The sequence below is a fragment of the Cupressus sempervirens genome, chromosome 3, assembly GCF_028749045.1.
Source record: "Cupressus sempervirens isolate cs-2001-9-10 chromosome 3, ASM2874904v1, whole genome shotgun sequence".
Taxonomy (NCBI): Eukaryota; Viridiplantae; Streptophyta; class Pinopsida; order Cupressales; family Cupressaceae; genus Cupressus; species Cupressus sempervirens.
In genome coordinates, this window is record NC_143120.1 from 617970202 (window position 1) to 617990985 (window position 20784).

Genomic DNA, 20784 nt, shown 5'->3' on the forward strand with positions numbered 1-20784 from the left:
GATTTCATGACCTTAGGGTAGGTTATCTATATGCAGTGTCAGGAAGTGGCTTGCAATGGGGACCGAGGACCCTAAGTGGTCCTGGGGGTAACCCATTATAAGTTGTTTAATAAGTGATAACTTTACACTTAATACTAACTTAAATGAACATGATAAGAGATAATTGTATATTCTTGCCCATGCCTCGAGTGCTAATATAGACTAGGATGGGAGTAGAGAGAACATTTGGTTATGACCTTGCATTCCGTAGTATGCCTTGTCAATGCAAGAGGATACTAGTGATCGCAAGGATCACTAGGGACCCGGGAGTCCTAAGGGACCACTCGGGTAACTCTGAACGTGATTTGTGCAATGACACTTTCCTGCTTACATAGTAGATACCTACATGTCTTTGTGTGCCTTTGGGTTTAGATGTCAATCTATGTGTTGGAACCTTTGAGTTAGTATACTTTTAGGATTTCCTGGACTTAGAGAGTTCTTGTGTAATGTGTTTTGATATCCTATTTGGGACTCGAGACTATCTCCTTAGCGTGGTGGGAGTGGACCATTTAGGTTCCACGCAGTCAGGTGGTAGTGTTTTTTACTCTTACCATTGAGATCCGTCCATGGTCACCGTGGCTGGAGCATTCTTTGTTGGCATATACCTTCATTTTGTTCATGGATCATTATGATGGATGGTTATATTTTATGATGGATGTTATATCTTTTGATGTACGGATGTATTATATATGGTGGATGATTTCATTTATTTTACTGTTCATATCATGGATCCGAAGAGGATGAGGTATTTCTATTTTTTACATATGTATATTCTTTTAAGCCTTTCATACCCTATGACTTGTACAGTGGATGAATGAGCATTCCGAATTAATTTTCCAAGAGGCATTTGGAAACAAATGAATATTAAATGGACATTGGACTTTTCATTATTCTTTCATATGTATGTGGTAATTGATGGGCTTAGTTTTAGATTAGATTTAAATGTGATTCAACGTCATGGGATCTTTAAGGAATGTAACCTGTTATGTATGTGTTTGATGTGAATGGTGTATCTTTCATTTTTCAAAAAAAACAAAATGCTATCAAACTTAGTCAAACTTTAGGTTATCTCTTTTGGATCCCTTGGCGGGGTGTTACACTTAACAAGCAACCCGAAAAGAACATTGTTTCTCAAAACCCAAGTTCTCAAAAATGCTCATCATAAGAAATCTTGATTTAAATCATAAAGTACATCATGATATTGAGCTAAATAGTCATAAAAGAAACATAAAAAATGCCTCTGGTACACATCCTAACTTGGCCAACTAAAGAACCCACAAAGAAAAAATCAATACAAAAAAAAAATACAAGACTATATATATAATATTTAAGAAAACACATAATTTTCAGCCATATGATTCGATTCCATCATTTTCTCTTGTTTAGTTTGAGTCATAAAGATGTGCTTAAAAATAAAGTAAGAATATACATGTTAATATGAATTGTTATGTTAGTATATTTATTTAAATCAATAAGTATTTGAATGTCAAATCTATTTGTGCATATAAAATATCATGCAATATTATCATGTTATTATTTTAAATCATCTTAAATCATGAATAATTTAATTAATAACATAAATATATAATATTAAATTACATATTAGTATCAATTTTATTTCTAAAATATTAATTTGTCTTCCATTTAAACTCAATATTAATATATTTTTTCCTTTAATTCATGATGCAACTAGAGATAATTCAAACTTGAAATTATAATTATAAATAAGTTATTTACAATTTCTCTCATAATATTAAATATTTATAACTAGATGATTATATAGTGAACTTATAGCTTCTCTTAAAATATAACTAAATCACAATTATATATTTATTAATTTGTAACTCTACTTGCATTAATAAATATATAATAAGTTATATCCCACTAAGATTTTTTATAAGTAATTGATATTAAATAAAATCACTTATAAGAAAACAAATAATTTTTATTTATTTAATTTTCAAAATAAATAAATAATATATACTTTTTTAAATTATTTTTTTTTAAAAAAATTGAAATTAATTATTAATCATAAAAAATACATTTAAAAAAAGTAATAAATTCGAAATTAAATTATATATTTATAAAATAAAAATAAACATAAAATTAGTATTTTCGCATGCCTTTGATCTCTCAAATCATGCAACCATACTATACTAGGTTTTCTATCTTTAGTATATTTGTTTTCATATGCATGCATAAGTTTAGCTGCAACATGCTTTCCTCAGTCAAGTTTTCTTGATTAATAAGTTTTATTTTTTTCAAAATTTACAACATAATTCTTTATCCAAAAATCAATACAATAAATTAATAAGCATTATGCAAGCACCTAGAAAGACACAAAGTAGACAGATCTTCCAATAAAATTATATAATGGGTTTTCAAACTCTGCCTCAAATCCACAACTAAAATCTGAGACAATCTGTAAACACATAAAAATCCAAACATTTTGAAACTTTCAAAAATTCTTTTGATCCAATTTTGAATTTCGCTCCCCAACCCTTGTGTGTGTAGAAATGAGCTCGAATCTCTTAATGAAGAGTTTTATCTCTACCTAGGGTTTACGATTTTCAAATATGCAAATGCCTCACATTAAAATAAACTTTTATTATTTAATCCTTTCATGCACACTTAAAGAACTTTTTAATTAAAATATTCTTTTGTTTTCTTTTCCTCCACTTTATTAATCAATGTAAGCACTATTTAAAGCGTAGTTTATTATTTAAATTAATAATAATTAAAACTTATTATTTAAATGCAACTCAAATATTTAATTATTATTAATTAAATATTTATAATAAAGTAATATTAAATCTTTAATCTTTTAATATTTTAATTCTCTTTTTATCCAACTTCTTAAATTAGACTTTTATATTAAATCTTTTAATTAATTAAATATCATCATATTATAATATCTCTTTAACCAATTTTATAAATTAGACTTCTAAATTACGTCTTTTAAATTAAAGCACACATTTAATTAGTTTTTAATTAATTAAATGTTATCATATTATAATATTTTCTTTTTAATCAAATAATATTTAATAATCCTCAATATTATATGATTAACCCAAATATTATAATTAAATCATTTATCAAAAAATCACATAGTCAAATCCACATAAAAGCAACATTACCAAAACTGACCAAAACTCAAAAGTAAACAACACAGACAAAGATAAACTCATGGATTTAAAAATGGTAGAAAGTTAAATACATGTCCTCCTTCTCAAGACAAGTATTAGGTTATGGTTAGGATTGTACCTGAACATTATCTCCTCATTCTTACCATTGAGTTATTGTAATAGGGCACACTCATCCTGTCAATTCGGGGAAGTTGATGCCCAATACATACAAATTTGTATAAAATACGAGAATGTACATGTGCATATATATCTAAGCTAAATAGACAATGGCAGGGAGTGGTGCATCATGTAGATCCCAACTAGCATTTGACTATGACTCCCTCCCTCAACCATATTAGGCACGCCAAACATAAATGTAAAACAGACACACACACCATACACATGCAAGTATGGGGTAAGTATAATAGTAAATCCTAAATATAAATAACATCATATTCTAATATGAATATCTCATCATCGTGAGGACATACTAAACATCTTTCTAAGACACACCATATGACATCATCATAAAAGGAATTTCATTAACTAACCAACAGAAATTAAAGCATCATCACTACCGGTAGGAAATTGTTACAATCTGGCATAATCAATTACTCAACATATCAAAGTATTGCATTTCAAATATCAAATAAGGGCTAACTTATCTACAGAAGAGTCATGTAGAACTTTAACAACCAAGTCTACAATGGTAGCAAAGGAGGGGCATTGCATCGTGCTCTTGGCTATATGATTGATTGTGTGCATTATTGTGTGTGAATTGGCTTTTGAGATATTGAGCATGTCATAAATTGGTATTTATGTTGATGCATTTGATTATGTCTTGCATTGCATGATCATTTTTGGATTCGCCCCTTATTGAAGACCACATGAATAAACCATATAGTATGGTTGGAAACTTAAGCCGGCTTGAGTCCATTATGTAATTTGACACTATCTTGGTTATGTCATTATACATTTGTGAAGTTGAGCCTTAGGACTAGGTGTGTTGAGTAGGTATGAAGAGTAACTCATTATGTGCAACCAGTTTGCAAGTGTCATAACAATCACATTAAAGCAGTTCCTACTAGGTGAAAAGGTAATGAATAAATGGTTTAAAACATCAGTAAAGATGATTGAATCCCCAAACATGCTAATAATGACTCGCATGGGTAGTTTGCATTACGAAATCCCCAAGCATGATTTTAATGACTCGTGTAAGTAGATGGTATTATTGAATCCATATGCTCTCTAAGAGTGACTTGTGTGGGTGCTTTATAGAATTGAATCCCTGAGCGTGACAGGGGAGACTCATGCACATATTGATATTCCCCATAGTTGGTACTTTAACACCTATGTTCAACTATTTTAAGTAGCATCCTAGTTTATGTTGATTGTGTTATGTTGGGTTATTACATTGTGATTGTAATTTGCATGTTGAGTGTTCTCCTTGGTTGCTCATATGTTGGCCTATGAGTTATATGCACTATGTATGCATTGTTTGGCATGAGTGTGATATTCTACCCCTTGCATTCTTACTTCCTTTTTTGGGTTGTGTGTGTATCTCAACAAAAATAGTGGAGTGGCCCTAAGGGTGTCCCAGAGTTGGGTGGTGTGAGAAGCCACTATTAGGGACAAGGGTATGGGTGGTGGACTAGATTCAAAGACTTGGTGCCCTACTGCACTTCTTTATCCTTTCTTCTTCTATTTCATGCTTTGTATTTATGTCTTGTATCATTATTGGATAATGTAGTTGTACTTACTTGTATTTGAAGCATCAAGTGAAGCTAGCCTAAAGCATGTATTTCAATGCTTCCCAATTGTGGAGCTACATGTTTTTCAATCGCATGCTAGAGTCGACAAGTTGTAGACTTAAATTCTTGAGTGCTTAGGCTACGACTATTGGATTGACAACTTTGCCTATATTTTAGCACATGAGATAATCAAAGCCTTCACCTAGTATTTGGCGCCTTTGCACCCACTAGTTTGAGACTAGTCTAGCCATTGGCCAGACAAAATCTAACTTATAGTGCATGCACAAGAGATTTATCACTTGACCTTTTTGGCACTAATGCCAATGTTTTTTTTTGAGACTTTACTAACTTTGGTCTATGCTTTTGTGTGTTTTAGCATCTACACATGCATATTGATACTTGCGCATTTTAGCATCTATGCTTGGATTTCAACACCTCTTCTTGATTAGGTTCAGTAAGTTGGTTTTTCAGTCTTCATTTGTTTCAAGATGATTCATGTTTACTTTTATGATGGTTTCTTATTGATCTTGCATTATGATTAATGGTGAAATGAATTTGTATGGTTAATCATCATAAGAACATTTCAAAGGGTTTAAACTAAATCCAAAGGATTGATCTAGTCTCCTATACTTGTAGCCATGTGCCTTAGGCTAGTTTGGTTTGGTATGAAGTTCACTAGACCTAGCTTGCTCTTGTGAGGCAACTCAAATAACATGAGACCCCATTCTAATTGCATAGTGGGATGTCTTGGAACCCTTGGAAGTGTTCATACTTTCGCTTGTACATGATCGTAAGGTGATCATTGTTCTTATGCCCTTTGTTAGGATTGTTGTATTTGTGATGCATGTGTTCTTCCTATTCTTTCAAAATAATAATTTCCAAGCATGTTCTACCCTTTGGTTTTGGGGGTTCCTTGGTGGGGCAATACAATTACAATGCAAACTCAAATACATACATTGTCAAATACTCTCTTTCACTAAAATAATCATTCTTTGCCAAAATTTGTTTCAAACACTTGACATCTCTCCATCATTTGGAAATAGATGTCAATCGTCCAAATATTACATCTCATACCATTACCAACAATTTCCCTAAAAGTTTGACCACAAACAACACTATACAATTTCTTAATGCAATAGCATTCTGAAAACACTGAGTACTATTTTGAACACAAACTCCCAAACCTCATCATATATCAAGTTGACATCGCTAACAAAACTAACTCATATTTTCAACATAATCAACTTAGATTTAATTTCATTTGGAGTAAAATAGATCAAATGAGGTGATATAAAACGAAAGGCAATCATCTTATAAATGCAATAAATAGAGAGAGGTTGCTTAGTCTATGCCTAAAGAATGATTTTCATTTGTTCAATATTATGTGATTTGCAAGCCTTTACTCTTACAAGGCTCTAGAGAATCAACTCTTATAATTGGTCAACTTTGTTGTTCTTGATCTAATTTGCACCTACAAAGATGTTAATCTTTTAAACTTGATTGTTTTATGTTCTTGGAGTTTGCCTTGGAAAATATAAAAGTGCATTATTAAATAATGGTAATTTATGTCACAAGCTTCAAGCTTCGGTATATTTCAAAAATATACCTCTATCAAGTTGAGTATATTTAAAAATACCTTAACAATAGCATCTTTCGAACTTGTACAAGATAAAAAATGATTACTGCATTATTCACATGCATTAGAATATGTGTGAACATATATGATAAATGTGAAATATTGTTCTTGATTGTCTTGTATTGAGAAGTTTTGCATGATGCTTTTAGATATTTGATGCACCCACTAGAATTGTCTTCTAGTGGGTGAATGTGAATTGATATATTTTTATACATAAACATGGCACCAATTGCAAGTTTTGTGTAAAGTAAAACTTGGGACCAAAGTGGAAGATGGGGTCAATAAGCTTAATGTTTGGTTTTAGTTTTTTCAATTAGAATAAGTAGTGGCTCCAAGAATCACCTCATAATTGAAGGCATCTCTTAGGTCAAACGGCATAAGTTGATTCAACATGGAATAGCAATCAAATACGTATAAGAATTCAAAATCAAACAAATAAGTCAATCAGACTACAAGTGCATGTACATGTGCATAGAGTTAGATGCGAGCAAGGCTAGGTATGCAAGACCAACTATGCAGAAAATGTGTCATTTGTAACCATAAAAATAAAGGCATTGCCCCAAACAAAGCATAGAGTTAAATGGAAAAATACAATGAGGATACATTTTTCACCATTACAAAAGATGAATAAAAAAATCCACTTTTTTTAATGAATAGTCCTTTTCTATTAAAAAATAATATACTTAGTTACAATTCACAAAAAACAACTATTAAAAAAAAACTAGGCAGCCAATGCAGTGCCAGCTAAGGGGAAACACACAATTAATGTTCACACACATTTTACAAATTCTTTAGCAAATAGTATTATAACACTTGTCAAAATTGCATCAAGACTCGACCAAATAAATTGTCTATCAATTTTTTTTGTTTCCTGTTAGGATTTTCATCCTTCCCAATCAAGAGGTTATTAGGGGTTGTTGCCATTCGTTGACTCTAGTTTGATGATATTGAGAGATACAGCTGGTACCCAGAAGTTTTCATCACTTGATCAATACTCTCACAACTCTCAATGGGCAAGCTCCCAAAATGCAACAATTTTGAGGCAACTTTGACTATACCTCAGGTTATAATGGTATCTTTTTTCCTTAGATTGTCATTTTCGAGCTCAAAAGTCCAACGTGCATAGCTGCAATTATCTTTTTTCTGATTGAAACTTATAGTGTTTATGGTTTATGGCATTTACTTTAAAGAAACATTATGTATACTACCCCATCATTATTGATGACTGTTTTTAGCAAAGATTTGAAACTTGAAATTAAGATTATTACCATGTTTTATACATTTCAAGAAAAATAGTAATCAATATTCTACAAGCCAAATCTATACATACAGAACTATCATTACCACAAATACTAAAACTTAGCTCGGTTGTCTCACTCTATTCAGAGTAAATATTTATTTAAGCAGATTTGTCAAAAAGAGATTTTATGACTCCCTGTGATATAGGGTGATACAAGTCTCTGACTTCTTCAAATACTCTTCGTGCAAGCTTTTTGCCTTCTTCCCCAGAATTGCTTTGCAACAGTCCCGTATATAGTGGTTTAAGATATTTCATCCTTCCAACTTCTTTAAGACACATCTCAATTTTCCCAAATAAAGATGTATATCCCGAATATGCAACAATTGTTAGAAACGACACTTTGACGTCCCAATTGTTGCTTTCACTAAGTTGAAACCGTCCATCTAGAAAAGATATCTGCACTTGAGAAAACATTCAGTTAGATGACCACAACTGGCCCATACCGTATGTTTGTTTGAAGTTGGGTCTCTCTTCTCATCAGACCAATCTACTCTAATATTGAATTATCAATTAATTATATTTGAAACAGGCTGGATGCAAATACACGTCAAACTCATACACAAAACCATGCAAACTAAGAATGTAATACTGTTATTAGATTTACATAATTCATGATAATATGATTTAGTTGCTTCTGAATTTGATTGTGTAATTTTTTAGCATCATTGTTTAGAGTCATATTCCACAATCCATCATCATGATATTTAGAGAATGTCCTGATATGTAAGATTGCAAGTTGATGATGATGGATCACAGAGTATGATCTGAAATGTTCAACTTGATACTAAAAAGTTTCACAATCAAATCCAGAAGTTGTTAAATGATAATACAACGCTTGCTCTTTTCCTATGAGTTTACTCGATTTGAAGGAAGACCATAATAAAAGGCATTGAAAGTCTACAAAATATTGCACTTGTAGATATCTGTGCCAGACATTATTTCCTTTGGCGTATTTCCAACCAAACATTTGCCATTATTTAGTTTTATGCATACAGATGATTACATTGACAAATATAATGCAGGGCATACAAAAGCAAGTACGCAGGGCATAAGGCATATGCACACCTGAGATTCTTCAAGTTTGGAAGGTAGATTCTTTAAGAAGAGCTGCCACTCCGAACCTTTCCAATCAATAACATCTTTATCAGAGAGCAATTTTCCAGCTACAAAGTTGTGCGATGCAGCCAAAACCTCATTGTGGATTGTGGAAACTGGTTCCATGAAATCTGGGGGAATGCCAATGCCATATATCCAAACATCCAAATCAATTTCCTTCTCTATGCCTGGCAGATTCTTCTTCAAAAAGTCTATGAATGTTTCTGTATCAATGGATTGAAACTTGAAGTTTGCAATATACTTCTTCAAGAACTCATCAAAAGCAGAGCGTCCAACCTGCACCTCAAATAGTCGATTCCCTAAAACCAAATTTCCTTACATTGTTTGAAAAAGAAAATAGACCAAAGCGCATTTACTGCCAACATATTACCAAAACATATGAAATGGAAAAGACATTCAGCTGTGAGTGTATGTGTAATAATGACTGCATCTCCCTAAAGTGACAAATTCCATCATTCTTTCAGACCTGAGTACACCCTATGTTATCTCAAGCAATACATAGGTATGTATGAGTGATTCTCTTGAACTTATTTATACCAAGTTCCAAGGAGACATGTAACCACAACTAAGTCACCTAACCCTGGCCACCTGCTTTCCATTTGTTTGACCACCAACTAGATGGCGAAGGAGGAGATACAAGCTCCAAAGGATGAGGAGATGTAAGATATATCTGTAGGTGAGGCAATTAAGGTGATTCGAGATGAAGATGTCCCGAGGACCATGGTGAGGACTCAGAGAAAATAAATTTCAGAGCTGTAGAGAAAAATGGCAGCTTTTCAGGCTGAGAGAGTAGTAGATAGGGTAGCATGAGCCGTGGAGAGGGCATCTCTAATCGCAGAGAGGATAGCACTTATAGCCTCTTGAGACATAGCAGTGTCTGGGGGCATAGACCAGATGGGGCTGAAAGAGAGTTCATTGAGAGTATAGCAAATATAAGCGTGCAAGACATATCACTGACTTTGGTTGGGACAGCTACTGAGGCATTAGAGTGTAATGCTACCTGATCAGAGAGTGCCATCTTATTCAGCAGTACGGTTATGAAGCAAGTCTCACAATAGGTCGCACTCTAGTAGGTCACAGAGCAGTCGAGATCTGATTATACCATCGAGACCAACTAGGCCACGACAGACAGGACATAGTTCGGAAGAGCAATCCTCCTCTAGACAGGACAGGGGCCAGGAAAATCAGGAGAGCGCAGGGTGGTTTCCTTCAGTTCTATAGACACTTTTTGGATTGCACTAAGCCTATGAGCTCCACTTCATACAAACATTTTGATTTTGTACACTGTTAATGATATATGTAGGTATGCAACTATATAGTGTTCATGTATGTTTTACTATGACAATGTTTATATGATGATTAAGTGATGGATTCTACATGTAATGCATATATCATGTACTATATGGAGAATATAATGATGCTTATGTATACATTCTTATGAATGAATTCTCTATTATGACACTAACGCATCTGCATATGCAGTGTAATGATATATGATTTAATTTATATGAATGAGATACTGCGTGAATGATTATGATATACATTTATCCTCACATGTTTATGAATGCAGGATGTTCTGCCATCAACTCCCTATCATTTGTCACCCCACCTCCGCTGAACCCACCACAGAATGGGACTTAGATTGATGCAGCCCTGAAGCAAGACCCCAATGAAGGGTTGTTGATTCAACAGCTCACTCACCTAAAGATCAATAGAGATTAAAAGGAGTAACAGAAACAAAATAAAGATCATATTAAATCAAAGATTCACAGATATTTACCACAATACTGTTGCAAAGTATTGTTGACTATTAACTCCCAAGCACCACCATTCAGATCGATCAATACCAACCCCCTCTCCAGCATCATGACTCATTATACCGAAGAGAAAAAGATAACAGAAGAAAACACCCATACAGACTGATCACCCTAAACTCACACTTCCTTCCACTATAATACGACTACAGATAACTACCATTCTAAACACTTTACCCCAGCCATGACTCCGGAGTTACATTCTCTGCACACACCAAACTATCTCTCCCTACTTTATCAAAAACTGCTCCAACTCTTATCCTACCACAGACTAAGAGATAGGTAACAGCAACAACTGCTATAAACAAAGTCCAACTTAAATGAAGAAAAATGATAAGGCTGTTACAAGAGCCTGCCCAAGTCCATGACCCCATAGTTTGCCACAATAGGTAAACACCTCTCAAAGCAAATTTGATGTTTCTACATCGCAGAGAGACTTCACCATTTGCCGCATAGAATAATTCTTCTCAGATCTTTATCTGTTGGCATGATGGTATGATTTCCCTCACATTAGAACTGTTTCCGAACCCATATTTAAAAAATAAATATGATTTGAGCTACTAAGGTTCAAGACACAAACACTATTCTGACGTGGGAGATATGCTGGTGACAAGAGGTCGTGAAATCCTCGACGTAGAAATTAGACCTCATCACTTGAGGAAACGCTTCGATCATATGACGATGTTAGTTCAATAGTCTTACCCCTGAATAAACATTATTGATTGGGTGTTAACTGTAGTCGTTTCAGCTACAATTAGGGTAGATTGCTTTAGGAGGACAGAGTGGCACCTGCTAAAAAATAAATTTCTCCCTCACGGAGAAAAAACTTCACAAATTCCTGCCAAGAGGATAAATGTTTCAGCACGCAAAGACATGGATTAGAATATATACCTGCCGCTCAATTCGCCATAGGAACTGAAAACCCTTCTCATAAGGCACGCTAGAATAAATATCATCAGGATCGATCCCTTCTTGATTCGTTTTCAGTTTTGTAAACTCCATATTGTCCTTGAACTTTTGCACTTCCTCCCTCAAAACAGCGCATCCCAACCCAATGCTCAAATCAGTGTGTTCCTTGCCCTGTACTACTTCTACAATCCTCCGCTCTGCATACATTGTAAAACCCTGCATAAACCCCCGGAACATAAACCCTCCAAACGATCACTTAAAAACAAAAACAATCCATTTTTCAGAATCAAAATTAGACACAGGAGTTGAAATTATTATACTGGTTGAATGTTTTTGTATAAAATAAATATTTCTTGGAAAGGAAAGGTCCATAGTTATTTGTGGCCAGTTAACCTAACCGTGCTTAGAGTTCAGGGTAGAACCCGCAATATGAGACAACCCTGCACAACAAATTGTACTGATACAACGGGATGCACAACAAAATTGTACTTATCCAAGGGGATGCACGACAAATTGTACTACGATTTACAATGTACATACCCTATCCTTCACACTATTCAAACTTTGGCCTCTGCCTCTGGCAATAGGTTCAGAAAAGAAAGTACAGAAACTTTGAAAGATAGCGATGGATGACAAGAGTCGAATAGAAAGTTGATTGTATGGTTCAAAAGAATAAAGATAAAATAATTAACTTATGGTTTTATTTAACTAGACGCGATTCAAACTCTCTTCAAGAGGCTCACGGTAATCAACTAAGATAAAATTAAGAGATGACACAGACGGAAGCCAGATTTTAACTTGGGAATCGAGGGACAATATTACAGATGAATTATAGTGGAAAGAATTGTGCATTAATGATTTTTTTGGTGTGTTCGTATTATCTCACACTTTCTTTGCTAAGTGTTTCTGCGGTGAATGATTAATCATTTGCGTTAACATGGATAAAAAGTGGCTCATAATAAGGTCAAATGGACACTCTTGTTGATGCTCAGATGAGAGAGGCTGTGCAATTGAAATTAGCGAATTGAACCATCGTATAGGAGCAGCTGAGGCTGAAATAAGATAATAGTCTAGGCTGTGTGACAACCATTAAGGGATTAATAAGTAATAATGCATACCTCATTCAGCCAGAAATCATTGTTTGTGGCATTGGTTACAAGATTTCCTGTCCAGCTGTGAGCAAGTTCATGTGCCACAATTTGCCCTCCGCTCAGATCCCCAACAATTGCAGTGGGTGTCAAGAAAACCAACTTAGGGTTCTCCATGCCACCATAAGGAAAACTGGGGGGCAGTACCACGAGATCAAATCTTTCCCAATCATATTCACCAAACAGATTCTCTGCCTGCTTAATCATCTCCTCCGTGTTAACAAATTCCCTTTCTGCAGCTTCCAGAATAGGCGAAGGCTCAGAATAAACCCTAGTCCTGGGACCAACATCCCTAGAAGCAATATCTCCCGCCGCGAATGCAAACAGATAGGGGGGAATGGGCTGCTGCATGGAGAAACGCTCGACAACTCTTCCATGGGCAACCCATTTGTCATCAGGACACGCTCCATTGGCTTCTCCAATGCAGGGCTCAGCTCTGCCCATGTGAGCAGCGGACATAGCAGAACTCATTTGTTGGGGAATGTTGAGCAGAGCAGTATAACGAATCCTTGCTCTGGGTGTGTCTTGACAAGGGAATATTGAGCGAGCGTGGATTGACTGACACTGGGTATAGACATAAGGCAGCTTTTTCCCCACAGTCTGTGATGGATTCAGCCACTGGAGAGCTGAGGCAGATTCATGGGTTTTGAATGTTATATGAAAAGAAGATTGGTCATTGAGAGAGATTTTGAGAAGGGTGCCTTTGATGGGGTCGGAATGGCCTTGTAGAGAAAAAGCGATGGGCTTGGTAGAGGTTGTGTCTGTATTTGTAACAGCGTGGACTGTGAGGGATCTGGTGTCCATGAAGAGATCTCCAGTGTGGGGATGTTGGAGAGCATAGATTGCAGACCCATCGATTGTTTTCGTATCGAAATCCAAATATAGGGAGAAATCAACGTGGGTTGTCAATGGATGGCCCGAGTCTGAGAAGGAGTGTGGATCAAACGGAGCCATTTCTCAGCTGGCAGCGTGGATTTTTCTAATTCAAACGTCTGCCAGACTCGAATTCGTTCGAAGAAAACCGTACCAAAATAATGAAAAACTAGAAAGCGAAACACTGAATAAATAGATCATTTTGAATAGTGTTGGGAGAGTAGATTCTGCTTAGTTTACAGGCTACTTGTGAAAGGTGAGGTCCTCTTTTTTCCCCTCCATCGGCTACATGGGGAAGTGTACATAATTTCGATATGTGTTCTAGGGAGAATAGATTCTGCCTAGTTTATAGGCTATTTGTGAAGGCATTGGCTAATCGCGATACAAAATGTACGAATGGCAAAAAAAAAGAAAAAAAAAAAGTCAAATATGATTTTTTTTCAAATTCAGGAGTGAAATTTTTTCAAAAGAATTTTTTTTCCGATCACAAATCATACGATCATTAAGATCAAAAAATTTCAAAAAAAATCATTGTTTTTTTCTTTTTTTAAAATTTAGTCAATGGTGCAATTTGTAGGGAGGGTAGGTGCACCCATTTATGAAAGGTGAGGTCCTCATTTTTTCCCCTCCATGGGCTATGGGGAAGTGTACATAATTTTAATATGGGTTCTATAAAAATTATGCATCAAGTTCTAGAATAGAAATTAGGGTATTGGGAGAGGAAGGAATAAAAATATTATCTATGCTAATGAAAGTTATGGCATTGTTAAAGTTCAAAAATGATTTATTTTTAAATTAATTTTTAGACATGAATTATTAATTTTTTATTTTCAATTGGTTGATCTACATTTTTCTTGGGGTAAAATTGGTTTATCAGTGTAGGAAATTACCAGAAATTAAACTGTAGAAACTTATTATTGTCACAACCTAAAAAACATAGTGGTTGACTTGTTCTTAAGTTTTCCTTCATTGCCAAATCTGGTTATGTACTTCTGGTCTTCTTAGCAGGATACATTAGTAGGATACAATGTCAGTCGTAGAGGAAGCAAGCAATCAGTACGACAGCAAGATAAATTTGAGCCTTCAAACCCTAGACCCAATTTTAGAAACACCATGGACATCTTCAATCAAGAGTTCATAGTAAATCTTTATTTTTGTTGCATTTTTTTTCAATGGCTTTTAGAGCTATCTTTTCCCATCTCTTTTCACACTCTTTGTCAATATAGTCTGCAAGAATATTCTCAAATGCTTTCTCCTGCGACAACAAGTATTGTGGAAGGCTCGGTCGTGGGCTTCTTAACTTGGCGAGCTACAATGCTCTAAAACCAAATCCCTGATGCAGGAGCATCCAATGGTGTAAGGGCAATCCTTTAAAATATGCTTAGAGATAGTTTCTATTTTTATTTTTGGATACCCATTTGGGTCAAATAAAGGTTCCAACTCTCATAGTTCCACTATTAGTTTTTTGGGTTAAAGTTTTAAAGCACCTTGGGGTACATGTAAATGTAGAAAATGGGTTATTATTTTGTAATAGAGCCAAAATTATGATGAGTTAGATGGTGTAATTTGGAGGGATGATAATACTTGTAATTTAAAGTGCCCCAAAAAAAGAATCAGGTCAAAAGACTTTACAGTTAGAAAGTTATTACAATTTTAAGTTTTTCGAAGACCTCTTAAGAGCACTTCAAAGTCAGATTTGGGGAACTAAATGGCCTTGTACGAGGCCAAAAAATGGGGGACAAGAAAAGTTGGTCCATAGGGTTGTAGAGCACTTCAAGAGCTTTCCAGAAATGTAAACAGTTCGTCAATCGAAATCCTGATTCAAAAGTTATGCCTCCTAGAAGTTGGACTACCGTTTCTGGATTCTTTTAATTTTACACCGACTTCTAACGTGACTTCTAGAACCTTCTATTTTGGTGGTGGATGCCAATTGGTGTATTCTAGAATGTATTCCTAACCCTAAATGAGTTGGGGTCTATTTAAGAACATTTCTGGCATTGTAAAGGCAGTTATGAGTGGAGTTAGAGAGAAGGTACTATGTGGGAAATTTCTTTCTCTAGAATCATCCTATTGTAAGCCCATAGGGCATTTTTTATTGATAATAATATTTCCCTTTTCTTGTGTGTTCATTCTAGTCTTTGGTTGTGTCTCCATCAAGTGGTATCAGAGCCAGGTTTTCTTGAGTGTGTAGACAGAGCGCCGACTGCGAGGCAGTTTGCATCAGGACTGTGTGGTCGTGGGTTTGAGACAAGAAGATGCCTCCATGAAGGGAATGTGATGGAAGGGTTAGAGTTGTTACTCCTGAGGTTAGAGCCCTCCAGAGACAAGTTCAAGCATTACAGGAGGAGATCCGCAGAGGATTGAATGTTGTTGTAGGCAACGAAAATGAGGAAGAAAATGAAGAAGAAGAAAATATTGGATAAGAAGGGGAAGGTGAAGAGGAAGTCCTAAATTAGGCAGAGGAGAGGCTTTTCAGGGCCATTTCTAAGCTTGGAAAAAGACCTAAAATCGATGTGGGTATGTTTTTGGGAACTCTGAACCTGGATGAGTTGATTGATTGGATTAATGAACTAGAGGAGTATTTTGAGTATGAGGATATCGGACACCCAAAGAGGGTTAAGTTTCTGAAGGCCAAAATGAAGGGCCATGCCAAAATCTGGTGGCAAGAGATTTAGCTAGAAAGGAATAGAAGAGGAAAGGAGAAAATCACAAGGTGGGATCGCATGGTGAACAAACTAAAGAAGCAGTTCATTCCTGTTGATTACGAGCTTGATTTGTTCAAGAAAATGTATGGGTTAAAGCAAGCAAAAAATCTATCTAGGAATATACAGAGGAATTTTATCGACTTCTTATTAGGGTAGGGCATGCAGAAGCTAATAAGGAGAAGGTTGCTCGTTACCTCAGTGGGTTACGACCTAGCATTTAGGAGGAGTTAAGTCTGGTTAGAATGACTGGCATTGAAGAGGCATACCAGTTTGACCTATGAGTTGAAGAGAAGCTAAACAAAAAGTTTCACGGAAGGCAAAGAGGGCACGGTCAAGGAGGAAGGGGCGGTTGGTAGGTCATTTAGAGGCTGAAATGAGACCCAGAAGAAAAATGAAAATGTGGGTACTAGTAGGAACCAAAGGAACAAGGGTTTCAACTGCTCCCGTGATCAAAACTTTGGAGATCAGAGAGGAAGAGGTAGAGGACGTGGACAAGGTTCAGGAAGAGGAGGCTTCCGTGACATCTATTTTCATTGCAATGAAGAAGGTCATTGTGCATTTGAATGCCCTCAACGACAAGGAAGGACAGATAGGAGAGCTGATGGTTAAGAAAGGGTTGCTCATGTGGATGAGGATGCACAATCATCACATTCTATGGATGCAGAAAGAGGAGAGGTTCTCATAAATGAAAAGTTCTTACTAAGCAGTGAGACTGAACTTGGACAAAGGAGGAGTTTGTTTCGTACTAGGTGCAAGAGTGAGGATAAGTGTTGTGATGTGATTGTTGATGGTGGCAACAATGACAACTTGGTGTTTGAGGAGATGGTCTCTAAGCTAAAGCTCAAGAGGGAGAAACACCCCCAACCCTATCGGATTTCTTGGGTGAAGGATGATCATAAGGTCCTAGTCAGTGGATAGTGTTTGGTGAAGTTCAAGATTGGGAGTTACCATGATGAAGTTCTCTATGACATTATTCCAATGGATGTCTGCCATTTATTATTGGGAAGACCGTGGCAATTTGATAGACATGTTGTACATGATGGTCATGCAAATACATACTCTTTGACAAAGGATGGAGTTTGCCACAAACTGAAGCCCTTGATAAAGGAAGGTGAAAAGGTATGGAGTAGTGCTAGGATATGTCTTGTTGATGGAAGAAATTTTTTGGATGGTATGAAACATCAATGTATGTGTTATGCAGTGATTCCTAGAAGAGAAAAGGAAGGTAGTAGTAAAATTCCACCTGAAGTTTTAGGCCTACTAAGTGAGTATGGAGATGTCATCTCTGATAATGTTCCAGAAGGGTTGCCACTAGTAAGGCAGATAAGTCATAAGATAGATTTAATCCTTGGAGCTAGTTTTCCTAACAAGGCTACCCATAGGATGACTCCTACTGAAACTGAGAGCTAAACAGACAAGTTCAGGAGCTATTGAGGAAGGGTTTGATTCAAGAGAGCCTGAGTCCATGTGCAGTACCTCCAGTACTAGCACCAAAGAAGGATGGAGAGTGGAGAATGTGCATAGACTCTCAAGCTATAAATAGAATAACCATCAAGTATCAATTTCCTTTGCCAAGAATGGATGATCTTATGGACTGCTTGAGTGGAGTTCAGTACTTCACAAAGATAGATCTCAAGAGTGGCTATCATTAGATATGGATATGAGAGGGAGATAAGTGGAAGACTACATTCAAGACCAAGGAGGGTTTATATGAGTGGTTAGTCATGCCCTTTGGACTAACCAACGCGCCAAGCACCTTCATGTGGCTTATGAATGAGGTACTAAAAAAATTCTTGGGAAAATTTGTTATTGTCTATTTGGATGATATTTTAATTTTCAGTAAGACTTTGGATGAACATTTATTGCACATTCATAGTGTCCTTGAAAGGTTGAAGGAAGAGAAAATGTTGATTAATTTGAAGAAATGTAGCTTTGTAAAAAAAAGTTAGTCTACTTGGGGTTTGTTGTATCATCTGAAGGTCTCAAAATGGATCTAGAGAAGGTAAAGGCCATCTTGGAATGGCCTACTCCAAGGTCTGCTACTGAGGTGAGATCATTTCATGGTCTGGTTAGTTTTTATAGGAAGTTCATTAAGAATTTCAGTAGCATATGTGCACCCCTGACTAAAACAATAAGGGGGAATAGGAAAGAGTTCAAGTGGACTACAACAACTGCAAGGAGTTTTGAACTGTTGAAGAAGAAGGTGACAGAACAACCTGTGTTGGCACTTCTTGATTTTAGTAAAGTGTTTCAGGTAGATTGTGATGCTAGTGACAGTGCTATTGGGGCTGTATTGAGCCAAGAAGGTAAGCCTATTGCATATTTTAGTGAAAAATTGAATGATGCAAAGAAGTATTCTATTTATGATCAGGAGTTCTATGCAATCATTCAGGCCTTAAAGAAATGGAGGCATTATTTATTGCCAAAAGAATTTGTCTTGTATATTGATCACCAGGCATTGCAGTACATAAATAGCTAAGGAAAATTGAACCAGAGACATATGAAGTGGGTAGAGTTCATGCAAAGCTATACATTTGTGTTGAAACATATAAGTGGAATGTCTAATAGGGTTGCAGATGCATTGAGTAGGAGACAATTGTTGCTGGCAGTAATGCAGGTTGAAGTGGTTGGGTTTGATGAACTCAAGAATTTGTACCTTGAGGATCTTGATTTTGCTGAAGCATGGAAGGCTTGTAAATAACCTGTTACTGTAGATAGGACCAGGTGGCTAGATTATTTGATTCAGGATGGTATGTTGTTCAAGGGCATTCAATTATGCATTCCAAGGAGTTCCATGAGGGAAAACTTGATAAAAAAGAAACATAGTGGGGGATGGCAAGACACTTTGGTTGAGACAAGACCATCATCATTGTTAGAGAACATTATTTTTGGCCTCAAATGTCACATGATGTGAAGAAATTTGTGCAGAGTTGTCAAGTATGTCAACTGGCCAAAGGATTTAGTCAGAATACTGGACTTTATCAACCATTACCTGTTCCATCGAAGCCATGGGAGGACATAAGTATGGATTTTGTTCTTGGATTGCTGAGGAGACAAAGGGCTAATGACTCAGTGTTTGTGGTGGTTGATAGGTTCTCCAAGATGGCACATTTCATCCCATGCCACAAGACTCACGATGTTGTGCATATTGTAGATTTGTTTTTCAGAGAGGTGGTGAGACTACATGGTCTCCCAAAGAGTATTGTTTCCAACAGAGATACTAAATTTGTGGGGTATTTTTGGAGGACTTTATGGAAGAAGTTGAGGAAAAAAATTGAGGTTCAGTTCTACACATCATCTGCAGTCTGACGAATAGATCGAAGTGGTAAATAGAAGTCTAGGCAATTTGTTGAGGTGTTTAGTGGGAGATAAGCCCAAGGGATGGGATTTGATTCTGCCACAAGAAGAATTTGCTTACAATAATTCTGTAAATAGGAGTACTAGTAGATCACCATTCCAAATTGTGTATGGAAGTAGCCCAAGAACTGCACTAGAATTAAGGAAAATGGAGCAAGGAGAGAGGACAAGTGTCGAGCCTGAAGAATTTACTAAACATATCAAGAGCCTACATGAGGAGATCCATGCACACATAGGGGATTTGGTTATGGTACACTTACGAAAGGAACAATTTCTAGTGGGTACTTACAACAAGCTGAAGATGAAAAAGTTTGGCCCCTGCAAAATTTTGAAGAAACATGACTCAGGAAATGCATATGAGGTGGAGTTGCTAGATGGGATTCACATTTCTCCTATCTTCAACATTGCAGAATTAATAGAATATCATGATGATGGTGCAGATGAGGGGTTGATGCTGGAGCCATGTCCAATTCCTACTTCTAAGAAGGAGGAGATAGAAGAGATTTTGGATAGTCGTGTGGGTAGGAGTACCAGAAATAGACAGTATGAAGAGTACTTGGTGAAGTGGAAATGACGACCAATAGAGGACTCAACTTGGATATCAGTAGCAGAGGTTGCCCATTTGGGTTTTCCTCTACCATAAAGTGACAGGGTCACTTTTCAATCTACCTTGGGTGTCTGATGGAGGAGCATCTAGTGGTGTAAGGGTAATCCTATAAAATATGCTTAGAGATAGTTTCTGTTTTGATTTTTGGATACCCATTTAGGTCAAATAAAGGTTCCAACTCTCACAGTTCCACTATTGGTTTTCTGGGTTAAATTTTTTAAGCACCTTGGGATACGTGTAAATGTAAAAAATGCGTTATTTTATAATAGAGCCAAAATTATGATTAGTTAGAGGGTGTAATTTGGAGGGATGATAATACTTGTAATTTAAAGTGCTCCAGAAAAAGAATAAGGTCAAAAGACTTTACGGTTAGAAAGTTATTGCAGTTTTAAGTTTCCTAGAGA

The 20784-nt window shown here is 36.0% G+C and overlaps 1 protein-coding gene across 1 annotated transcript; it reads right to left on the reverse strand.

Annotated features, from left to right (window-relative positions):
* Window positions 1-7779: 7779 nt before the first annotated feature.
* LOC149568188 (leucine aminopeptidase-like) lies at window positions 7780-14027 on the reverse strand. Its single transcript, XM_089821192.1, has 4 exons — window positions 12809-14027; window positions 11673-11906; window positions 8917-9243; window positions 7780-8247 (listed from the first exon to the last, which is right to left on the reverse strand). Exons 1-4 carry the CDS (start codon window positions 13790-13792, stop codon window positions 7951-7953), a joined length of 1842 nt encoding a protein of 613 aa, XP_089677318.1. The 5' UTR covers window positions 13793-14027; the 3' UTR covers window positions 7780-7950.
* Window positions 14028-20784: the final 6757 nt, after the last annotated feature.

Bases quoted from the DNA above. Each gene is read 5' to 3' on its own strand.
- LOC149568188 (XM_089821192.1), bottom strand. From the start codon at position 13,792: ATGGCTCCGTTTGATCCACACTCCTTCTCAGACTCGGGCCATCCATTG. The intron at 11,907-12,808 runs GTATGCATTATT...GGGTTTATGCAG, and splicing joins ATGATTTCTGGCTGAATGAG to GGTTTTACAATGTATGCAGA. The intron at 9,244-11,672 runs GTATATATTCTA...TTTGAGGTGCAG, and splicing joins TATGGCGAATTGAGCGGCAG to GTTGGACGCTCTGCTTTTGA.